The 12,216-nt window shown below is 28.9% G+C and overlaps 1 protein-coding gene across 1 annotated transcript; it reads left to right on the top strand.

Annotated features, from left to right (window-relative positions):
- LOC130806397 (cinnamoyl-CoA reductase 1) lies at positions 1-7,677 on the top strand. Its single transcript, XM_057671457.1, has 5 exons — positions 1-248; positions 955-1,109; positions 2,026-2,211; positions 3,784-4,136; positions 6,918-7,677. The coding sequence occupies exons 1-5, from the start codon at positions 107-109 to the stop codon at positions 7,126-7,128; spliced, it is 1,047 nt and encodes a 348-aa protein (XP_057527440.1). The 5' UTR covers positions 1-106; the 3' UTR covers positions 7,129-7,677.
- The last annotated feature ends 4,539 nt before the right edge of the window (positions 7,678-12,216 follow it).

The raw sequence follows: 12,216 nt of genomic DNA, 5'->3' as shown, positions 1-12,216 counted from the left end.
AACATTATAATCATTTCCTTAGCTTTGAAAGCTTCCTAATAGCTTTGAAAGCAAATAACAACCCTCTTGAATAAAACTTTTATTTAAAGTAAGTAAAAAGACCAAAATGCCCTCCGACAACGTAGCGAGTGCCAGCGGAAATGGACAAACCGTTTGTGTAACGGGTGCGGGTGGTTTCATTGCCTCATGGCTTGTTAAGCTCCTCCTTGAGAAAGGTTACACTGTCAAGGGCACTGTTCGAAATCCAGGCAAGGATATATTATAATTTCTTACCTAATAAATTTTATTATATCGTATTTATAGGGCTCGAGACGAGATATTAATTATATTTTTTTATTTACTAAATATCATACTATACTATAAAAATATTGAAAATTTTCAAATATATCCTCTAAGGAGACATGACAAATTAAATGTAATTATTTTAGTAGATGATAGTTGATTACATGATAATATTTGCCTATTTTAGAATTTCATTATTTTTAAGATTAGAGCAAAATTAGGTATTGTATGGAGTATAATTTATTATAATAATTCTATATAACTAACCTATAATTTGATATATTTAATTGAATGAAAAAGTGATGTACTCAATAAATAATTTTAAAAAATTAATATTTAATTTTTGCTTTAAAAAAGTTATGTATTTGACAAACTTAATCACGATAGTATATAATTGTATTATTCTTTGAAGTTATATTTTCATATATTTCATACTCATAAATTCGTGCATTGCACGAGTTTCTATCTTAGTATTATCATAGTCTTACTAGCTGTTTTTCTAATTTATTCTATGGGCTTGAGACACATGCCCCTTTAAAAAGTCGGCCCTGCTTATTTATTTATATTATTAAATTGTAAGTATCAAATACATATATTTGTTATTTAAAAATATACATAAATAATAAATTGATTATGGATAATATTTAATAAAATAAAATAAAATAAAAACAGATGATCCAAAGAATGCACATTTGAGGGAGCTAGAAGGGGCAGAAGAGAGGTTAATATTATGCAAGGCTGATCTTCTTGATTTTGAGGGACTCAAAGCTGCCATTTCTGGTTGTCATGGTGTTTTTCATACTGCTTCTCCTGTTACTGATGATCCTGTAAGTTTCTTTTTACAAAACCTTTTTTTTTTAAAATATATATTATGTTTTTTAAATATATATTTCTATTTTGAAATGATCTCGTCCTAATGATGAATTAATACAATGTAGACATAAAAAATAATATAAAATGTGAAAACATTAAAAATTGTATAAATATAATTAAAATAATATTATTTAAAATAAAAATATTACAAATAAAAATGTTAGATGAACCCACAATCACGAGACAAATAATATTAATAAGAATCCTCATATTTAGGCATGCATGCATAACCTTTGTTATTTTGTGTTTATAATAATTGGAAGCACTAAATTCTAAGCTCCATGCAATTTCTTTTCACACGTTTAATAATTTCTCAAGAACTCCCGAATATTCTTGTGTACATACAACATAGCAAGCTGCTTTCTCAATCCTGAAATATTTGCTATATTAATATTGTTAATAGGTTTATTATTAAAAAAATTTAAATATTATAGTCAATTAGGGCCGATCTTAATATTTGAGATGTCCAGGGCGAGATATTAATTAATATATTATTATAAGTTCCTAATTAATAATTATTAAAGTGTCGTTTTTTTAATGTTTTTGGATAAGTTAGGGTACATGCCGTTCTTGCCCCTAATAGGGCTGACCTTGCGACTAATATAAACAAAAAAAATATAATTAAGGGTTTTTCATTCGTTTAGTCACATATTTGATTTTATAAATTAACTTTTAATAATTTTAGCCATGTGTAAGAAGTTAAATTAAGAATCAGGAATGTATATTAATTTTTTAAATTGTGTACGTACTTCTCCCAGTTTACAATTTAATGTTTGAATAAAATAGTTCGCTTTTTTTGAATTATATGTTTTTAATATACTTTCATCCTTTTAATTTAATTTAATTTGATTAATTTTATTTAATAAAAAGGAGCAAATGGTGGAGCCAGCAGTGATAGGAACAAAAAATGTAATAACAGCAGCAGCAGATGCAAAAGTTAAGCGTGTGGTATTCACCTCTTCAATTGGAGCAGTTTATATGGATCCTAATCGGAGCCCCGATAAGGTGGTGGATGAGAGTTGTTGGAGTGATCTCGACTTTTGCAAGACCACTAAGGTTTGCTTACCCTCCCAAATTACTACTATTGCCTAAAACAAAAAAGCCAAAAAAAGTACCAATTAAAAATAAAATTTAAAAAAAAGAAAAATAAAATTATCAACAAATATGTTATGTTATACTGTTTCGTTACAGTAAGCCAAGGAGATACAATCACGAAACCATATGGTTATGAAAGAAGGGCTTCAATGACTTATATAGTATACACATCTTTAATTCATTGATGTGATCAGAAAAACTATCCCAACACTTTCTTACATGCGAACTCCCGTCAAATTTGCATGTGGGAGTAATATTAGGGTAGAAGTTAACGAAATTTTTTATAAACCAGTGGCCATTTTAATTTTTTGATCGAACAGAAACGCTAATACACTTTATAATCGAAGGAAATACAACAACTCCGTCTCAAAACTCGAGAAAAACATGAAAAAAAACAACTTTAAAAAAGACACTACCCACGATTATAGGTGGTGGAAAAAGACGCACCGGCCAACAAAAAATTGAGTTCAAATTGAAGTAAAAGACTCAAAGTCTTACTGGTATCAATGAAGGGTAGACATTAGACAATATAACAGTAGCACCACTAATTAGGTTGATTTTACTACACTCATTTGTTTGACCAGAAAGCATCATTATCCATCATTAATTAAATTAGTTGAATTTGTAGTTGTTGTCTTTTGATTATTGACAAATGACACATAATAATATGAGGCATTTTACATACCCAATGATCCTTTTCAATTAGCATTGCCATATTTTCAATTCTATGGTGCGTAAATATTCTTTGTAAAGTCATGTTTTACTAACACAAATTAATTACATTTGAATTTTTAATTATTCTGTCATTTTCTAAAATATTAACTTTTATATATCTATAAATTGTATGTTTGACTAAGATCAACTTTCTAGATATACCTAATACATGATGGTTACAATAATATAAGTATAATATTAGTCTTAAAACATACCATAATTATTTTAAACTTTTGGTTGTGGGCTATATTTTAAATATAGCCAAAAAAAATAATGATATTACCTTTAATTGTACCTCTTTGTTTCATTTTAAGCTTCTTATGTTGAATCTTTGAAGAAATTGATGAAAAAAAAATTGTATGGGTGAGATGGATAAGGGGAATATCATTTTATTGAAATAGTGTGTGGACAATAAATATTAAAAAATAATTTCTTAAAACAGATTTAGCGAAAAACATATAGAGATCATTACAAATTCTTAAATGACAATCTATAGCTTAAATCATAACCGGATGTATATTTTCTTGTTCTGTAATAGATATTAAAAATAATGATATTACCTTAGTTTGTGATTAGTTTTTAATTTATAGGTTAAATCACAATCAAGTAAAATCTTGTTTGATTCGTCTCAATGCAGAGCTTATAAATATTAAATTATAATAATTTTTATTATACATAATTAGAGATATTAATGATTAAATTAGTGCACTGAACTGCGTGAAAAACCAATTATTACGATTATTTCAAACGGAGGAAGTATTTAATAAAGATTGTATATAAAAAGAACATTTGAAACATCGCTATAATATTGGGTTGCAGAATTGGTATTGCTACGGAAAGGCGGTGGCGGAGCAGGCGGCATGGGAGGTGGCAAAGGAGAAAGGAGTGGACTTAGTGGTGGTGTGTCCAGTGTTAGTGTTGGGGCCCATATTGCAATCAAGCATAAATGCAAGCATAATTCATATACTAAAGTACTTAACTGGGTCAGCCAAGAAATATGCTAATTCAGTACAAGCATACGTGCATGTTAAAGATGTGGCACTAGCCCATATTTTGGTGTACGAGACTCCCTCTGCTTCTGGAAGGTACCTTTGTGCTGAAAGTGTCCTTCATCGTGGGGATGTTTGTGACATTTTAGCTAAGTTTTTCCCAGAGTATCCTGTTCCCACCGAGTATGTTTCCTTTCTTTTACTTACTTTAATTCTAATTTCTTAATTTTAATTTTCACTACTTTTGTCGATATTTATTATTTATTATCTATTATATTTAGAGAAAATTTTAAATTTAATTTCTTAAATCGATTAGAGTTAATTTTCATCACTTTTGTTTATAGTATGATTTTTTGATAAAAAATAAAGTTAAATTAATGGTTAAATAAAAGTTGATACTCTTCTACGAAAATATCCCCTAAGTTGGTAATATTTATGGTTAATTAAAATGTGGTACTCTTATAGAAAAATTACTGAAATTTTATATTATAATTTAACAAAATATCTTACTTCAAATACTTATTAGTTATAGATTTTCATAAATAAGTCAAATGATATTATATAAAAAAAATTAGAATCATTTTCATGAAAAATATGTTGTTTAACACTTCATGAAAACAAATATTAGTTTATTTTTATTTTGTTGAATATTATTTATCTTTTCACCATTAAAATTGACGGAAAAAATAATAAAATCGAATATTGACTTGACAATATTATCATTGACTTATACCCGAAAGTACACTAAGGGTTCGTTTGGTAGGTAGTAATAAACGGTGGTAATGAGAATGAAAAACTGGTGTAATTTTGGTTTAAAAATCTCTTGGTTACCTTGATGGTCATGTTTGTTCAACTTCAATCATCTCATTTTGTTCAACTTTTGATGAAATTTTACACTTTAAATAATTTCTATTACCATTATTTAACACCACTAACCAAATAGGCCGTAATTAAATATTTATTTAAATAGATTTTATCAAATTAAAGTACTACTCCTATGAAAGAATTTTTTAGAAATTTCTAGTGACTACTTTCCCATTCGAAAACACGTGTAACAAATTTATTATAATATTGTTTAATCCATTGTAATTGATCACTTATCCATCAAATTAGTATGAGTATTATTTAATTTGTGAAGGTATATTATATTGTGGAACACTGAACATTGTAATTACTAAAGCTACTATATGTTCATTATTGCCTTAATTTATTTACAGTCTTCTTCCGTTAATAAATTTCACTAATTACCAACTAGCACGAAGCAACGTCAGCTCGATAATAATAAAATGATTTCACCTACCATCTTTATAATTAAATATTCACTAATAATAATCAAGTGTGTATAGGAATATTAGTTATAATTTATTTGTATATTTTATATATTCTATTTTAATATAAAAAAGTTTTGTGCTCGATGTACAGTTAACTTTTTAATTTTTTCAGTCTATCGTGTAATTAATTCGATTTAACTCACTCTATTAAGGCTTCATGATGGCATTAATAACTCTCTCAATTACGAAAGTTTTATCTAATAATATTCCCTTCATTCCAATCATTTTGTCTTATTAGTAAATAACAACGATATTAATAACCTGGGTTTAGTGTATTTAATTAATTGGATTATTCAAAAATACTTTTATAGGAGATTGTGGACAGTAAATAATCTTTAGTGGGAAACATGTCTAAGAATAAAAATAGAATTTATTGGGATATACTAAATTAGGAAATACTACAAATTCATTGAGACGAAGGAATACTTATAAAATCTTTTATATTGAACAAATATTTTAACTCTTTTTTAAATTCGAATGTAAAATAGAGAATCCTTGAAGTAAAAAGATAAAGGAATAAGTTTTTATTATAGACGATAAAAAAACTTATTGATTCTGAATATTTAGACGCTTATATTATACTAAAATAAAAATTACTTTTGTGAGAAATTATTTCATGATGAAACAACCTTAAAATAAAAAATTTATGTACTAATATAAAAGTTTTTATTACTATGGAAGAATGAGACAAGTCACACTCATATAACAAAAATTAGGTAAATATTGCTAATTAGAATTACGTGTGCTTGGTGTCACAGTGACGTAAGCATACTTAATTTTGTTGGTCAGTGAAGACTTGGTCCTACATGAAATGCCAAAAATTGGGCAAAGATTTAGATTATTTTATAATTGTATTTATACTTTACCTACTACCAAAATTGATTTATCACGCTTGGACCCCTTTCCAAATAATCCGCGTCGTATCATTATCCATTGAATAAGATACAAACTAAAACGACATATCATGATTCATATGTTCTGGGTTAGTGGGGCTCTAGTAAAAATTGAGTTGGTGATGCATACGTTGAATCTTAGGATTGTTAAATGCACTACTCCTATCCATAAATGGGCCTATTTTATGTTTCTTCCTTTATGCTTGACTCAATTTTTGTGGGATATAAAACTTAAAAAGAACACATTTTAAATGAGATCTAATTAATTATTTTAATACCGTAAGTGATTATTTTATTAAGATAATAATTATATATTAGATCAGTATAATAGAAATGATCTCACTATGAAATTGTCTCATTTGAAAATTTGTGTATTCTTTCATGATTCTGCCTTTATATTTCTATAGTTTTAGACAAATTCTTAATTGAGACTGTCTCATAGTGAGATTATCTCTATTGAACTGATTTGTGTATATTTAATTTATTAAAGTGATCATTTATAATTTTAAAGTAATTAATTAGATAAATGGACTAATTATATGGGCCCTCTCATAATAAGATGATCTCATATAAGACGAGCTGCTATTATGACAACTAAGAAATCTCTAGTGGTAATAATGAGACTCCAACATATGACATCAAGAATATAATTACTTACATTTAAACTTATTTGTTTCTCATATTTATTTTATTGTAAAGTCTTTTTAGCATTCCATCTAATGAAATGTAAAAATATATAGGTGCTCAGATGAAGTGAATCCAAGAGCAAAACCATATAAATTTTCAAACCAAAAGCTCAAGGATTTAGGGTTGGAATTCACCCCAGCTAAGCAATGTCTATACGACACCGTTAAGTGTCTCCAAGAAAAAGGACACCTTCCTCTTCCTCTTCCTCTTCCTCTCCCTTCACAACAAGATCAAGATCAAAATGCCATTCGTATTCAATCATGAAACCTAAATCAAGTTCCTAATTATGAAAATGAAAATAAAATTAATAATTGTACTTATAATGGAACTATGGTTACTAAATTATGCTTGTTTTATTTTGAAGCATATCAATATTAATTTTTAATTTCTAATGAATTGTACTACTACTACTTTTTGCTTTATATATACTCTCTAATTTCATATAATCTTCTCAAATAGAATTTACGAATTTTAGTGTAAAACTCTGACTATAATTTTTCATCAATCCATATGAAAAAACGTATTCATATGGAATCTTGATAGATTCGTCTCAACATATATTTTCTAAAAATCAACTTTTAGAATTTTTAGAGACTCATAATTAAAATTATTTGACTTCTAAGTTTGCATTGGAATCTGCGCGAACAGTGAATCAGAAGAAAACAAATGAAAACAGAGGGAGTAATTTAATTAAAAAATGGCTTTAATGAATGACAACAATTTTAAGGCCCGGATAAGGTAGCATTCTTGTCCTTTTATCGTTTTATTTTGTTGGTTACAATTGTTTTTTATAGTTTAATTTTAAATTATAATTCAAGTCTCAATATCTATATATTTGTTTTATATAAAGTTAAAAGAATAATAACTTAAAATTATATTTATAGATATAAGATTTCACTTGAATATATTTTAACTTTTATACATCGAGTAAAAAATATTTTTAAATTTCTCTCTATTTGTATGAATCAGATAATTTCAAACATAACCAACAAAACGAAACACAAAAAATAGAAAATATGAATTTATTAACTAAGCAGATTAAGCCAAGGATAAATGTAATATATATTCAAGACTCATCACAATTCAAGTGGCTTATACAATGTTGAGAGTATAGGATGACTAACCGTTAGCCTATAGTTATTACATTTTGTTAGTTAAGTCAGGTTAGCGTGTTAGTTATGTTTAGTTGTTTGTTAGATTTTAGTTAATGTACTTTCTCCTAAGCATACTTCTATTTAACCCCTTTATTCTATGTTATTTTCAATAAATTCATTATGTATTTTTCTCACAAGAAAAAGTAACGCAACTCTATACATCTCTTAATATTTTTCCTTTTGTTTGTTTATATATATATATATATATATATATATATATAAAGAAAAAAGGCAGCAGCAACAGTTTAGCACTCCCCAAGGTAACCTTACATATTCTAAGGCCATGATTGCAAAATTCATTGGAAACTGCGGTAATGTAATCATTATCAAAACTTTTCTGATTTCTCATACATTAAAACTAAAAATATCAGATTCAAATGGGTATTCTTCCTCCATTTCGTTTATCTTCATCTTCAACAACCTGGATGAGTTCATGCAAGAATTCGAAGATTTCGTGACACAGATTCAACGTGATCGTCTTTTAGAGACAATATAAGTAAGTTTGGTTCTATTTTCCTTCAAGAATTCAATAAATTATACTCAATAATAAAAAAATCTAATGTTTCTCAATGTTTTTTTTTGTAGTTCCATTAAATGATGAGCATACTCAGCTCGAGCATGGCGATGAAAGTAAAACTAGTGAACACGAAGGTTAGTTTTGCATTTGATAACATATTATTCAAGTTGGTTACTGTAAATTGGACGTAAATAATTTTCAAGGTGATATTTAATACTTACAAGTTGGTATTAGATAAAATTCATTATAGTTTATGCAAGAATTCGAAGATTTTTTATAATTTGGCATTAGATAGTTTACAATTTGGCATTAAATAGTTCTAATTGGTACTAGATGCTATCCTAAATTGGCACTAGATAGTATTCAAAATTGGCATTAAAAAGTTTAAAATTGGCATTAGATAGTTTTAAAGTGGTATTAGAAAGTTTTAAATTGGCATTAGATGCTATCCTAAATTGGCGTTATGTAGTTTTCAAATTGGCATTATATAATTTTCAAATTGGCGTTAGATTGTTTCAAATTGGTATTAGATAGGTTCAAACTGGTATTAGATAGAGTTCAAATTGGCATTAGATGCTATTCAATTTGGCATTAGATAGTTTTCAAAATGGCATTAGATAGTATTCAAATTGGCATTAAGTAGTTTCCAAATTGGCATTAGATAGTTTTAAATTGGTATTAGATAGTGTTAAATTGACATTAAATGCTATTTAAATTAGCATTAAAGATAGTTTCAAATTGACACTAGATAGTTTTAAATTGGTAGTAAGAATAGTTTAAAATTGACATTAGACAGTGTTAAATTGAAATTATATGCTAGTTAATTTGGCATTAAGGATAGCTTCAAATCGGCATTAGATAGTTTTAAATTGGCATTTTAGTTTTCAAATTTGTATTATATGGTGTATAAATTGACATTAGATATTTGCAAATTAGCATTAGATTATTATAAGTTGGCATTTAGTGCTTATATATATTTGTGACAGGATGTAATTTTGACAAGCAACTACAAGTCATCAGCCATGACGGAGATGACGATATTACAACAACCATTTATTATGCTAGCCCACTTCAAGTAAGACGATAGCTAAGTGACCTTGCAAATGTGGATATTTACGGGACACTTGAAGGGGTCACTATTGAAAATTTAGTAGATCTTGAGCAATTGTACGTATCACATGCAAGAGTCATTGGGTTTAGCATGAAAAAGTGGACACAAAGATCAAGTAATAATATAATTACGGAGAGGTCTTTAGTGTGCTCATGTGGGGGAAAATCACATCATGCACCTGTTGCTTCGGATGAAGGTAATACCGTTTCTAAGAAAACCAAGCTAATTCCAATTACAAGGAGTGATTGTAAAGAAAGAGTTAGACTAAAATTAGACAGAGAGAGCGGCTTATACTATGTGAAGCAACATATTACTCTACACACACATGAATTGACAAGGATAGAATGTCAACATCTCCATAGATCGGAGAGGCATAACTCCATTCTAGAAAAGATAGAAACGATTAAAGCGTTTGAGGATGCAAACATCAAACCTACCAGCATATTGATATTTGTCAAAGGATGCTGGAGGTGACGAATTTGTGGGCCACACCCTACATAATCACATCAATTGTGTCAATGGATATGGGATTGTATACTTTGTAAATTGGCTTTAGATCAGATTCAAGTTGAGATTATATTGATGTAAATTGGCTTTATGATGTAAGTTGGTATTAAAAATATGTAAAATGGATTTATGATCACATTAAGTGGGCATTACACTTAAATAATTTGGCATTATTTTTTCCATGCATTTTTTTCTCCGTGATAACAGGATATGAATGAAAGCGATAGAGGGTGGAGATGCTCAAAGTGTAATCGATCAATTAATATGCAAGGGAGAGAAGGATACCCTATTTTTTATCGGACGAGGTTAAATAAACAAGGATAACTCTCGGGACTATTTTGGTGTGATGGAATGATGAGAGAGGATTATAAAATATATGGTGATGTCGTCATTTTTGACACAACATACTGGACTAAATTGATACAATTTGATATGTGGTCCTATCGTCGGGATAAATAATCATTGGAACACTGTCATGTTCGGTTGTGCTTTTATAGCAGATGAGAAGGTTGAATCATTCGAGTGGGTCTTGTCTAATTTAAAAAAAGTAATGAGCGACAAATCACCGAAATTATTCACAGATCAGGATGCTGCAATGTCGAAGACAATCGAAATGTATGTTTGCACATTTCTTTCTACATTTAAATGCCAGTATATAGTATACTAAATACCAACTTACTATATTTTAATGCCTAATTTAAAAAAAAAAAAAAAAAAACTGATGTCTATACTTTTGATTTCAACCTACTATATTTTAATACCAGTATATTCTATACTAAATACCAACTTACTGGTATTTTATGTCAATTTATGATAGTACCTATACAAACTAATACATAGACTGTGTTTGTGGCACCTCCTTAAAAATGTTGTGGCACGATTCAGTACTTTAAAGTCAAATGCCGACTTCAAGCATGCTTTCTACAAGTGCTTAATGGGTTGTAATAGTGAGGTTGAGTTCGAAGATTGTTGGAAAAACATGGTCAGCACATATAAATTGCAAGAAAATGAAGACTTCTACAAATGGTTTCATCGATTGTACAACATAAGACACAAATGGTGTACTGGGTTGAGTAGGGACTTTTTCTCAGCTAGAATCTTATCTTCCCAACGTAGTGAATTGACAAACCACGCACTGGGATTTAATGCAACAAAATCAATCATTCTAATGCAATTTTACGAGATATTTAAGGAAACGGTGGAAAGATGGAGGAAACGAGAGATCGAAGCTAAGTTTTACTGTTCTCGCACAAGACTAATCTCTAACTTACGGATAGCTGGTTTGTTAAAGCATGCGTCCGAAATCTACACTGCAAGCTATTTAGAGATTTCAAAGAGGAGCTTAAAACAAAAATAGCATGTTTGATATGTGAGGTCAATCAAATTAACGGGATACAAAACTATAGGTAATGCTTTTGATTATACACTAAATACCAACTTCTTGCATTTTAAATACCAACTTCTTGCATTTTAATGCCAACTTATATCATACGTAAGGCCAATTTATGATACACTAAAAGCCAACATAATGTGAAACTGCAGAGTTTGGGTAGATGAAGATTCATCCTGTGTTGAAATAGTTTCTTATATTGATCTTCAAGGAGATATTAGTGTAAGTTGCAGTTGCAAAAACTTTGAGGCAAGCGGTTGGTTGTGTTGCCATTGCTTAAGGGTATTACATAATCATTTCGTATCTAAGAATCCTGAGAAGTATATACTAACTCGCTGGACGAAACACGCTAAAAAGGAAGTGTGGGAGAAAATGTTTAGCAACACTACGAGAACATTTGATGAAGAGGACAGTGCCCGGAAGCTAAAGACGATAACCTTACAGTGGAGGCATGATACGGGTTGTAAGTTTTACAATCTTGTTCTTAAGACAGAAAGCGATGAAGGTGCACGAAAGATTGTTGAGGACCTCTATGCAAAGGCGAGTGAAGCTGTCAAAAACCATACAATGCAAGAAAACCCAGCCCAACATTGTTGGTCACGGACAAAATGGTGTTATGCAAGAGTATGTTGTGCTTGATTCTGAAAAATCATTGACAAAGGGGAGGAGAAAA

Source organism: Amaranthus tricolor, chromosome 2 (genome assembly GCF_026212465.1).
Source record: "Amaranthus tricolor cultivar Red isolate AtriRed21 chromosome 2, ASM2621246v1, whole genome shotgun sequence".
In the NCBI taxonomy this organism is placed as follows: Eukaryota; Viridiplantae; Streptophyta; class Magnoliopsida; order Caryophyllales; family Amaranthaceae; genus Amaranthus; species Amaranthus tricolor.
Note: the sequence above shows the minus strand (reverse complement) of the source record. Positions and strands in the feature narration are given on the sequence as shown.

Excerpts from the sequence above, each read along its gene's own strand:
- LOC130806397 (XM_057671457.1), top strand. The coding sequence starts at position 107 with ATGCCCTCCGACAACGTAGCGAGTGCCAGCGGAAATGGACAAACCGTT. Across the intron at positions 249-954 it reads GGGCACTGTTCGAAATCCAG|ATGATCCAAAGAATGCACAT; the intron begins GCAAGGATATAT and ends AAATAAAAACAG. Across the intron at positions 4,137-6,917 it reads GAGTATCCTGTTCCCACCGA|GTGCTCAGATGAAGTGAATC; the intron begins GTATGTTTCCTT and ends AAAAATATATAG.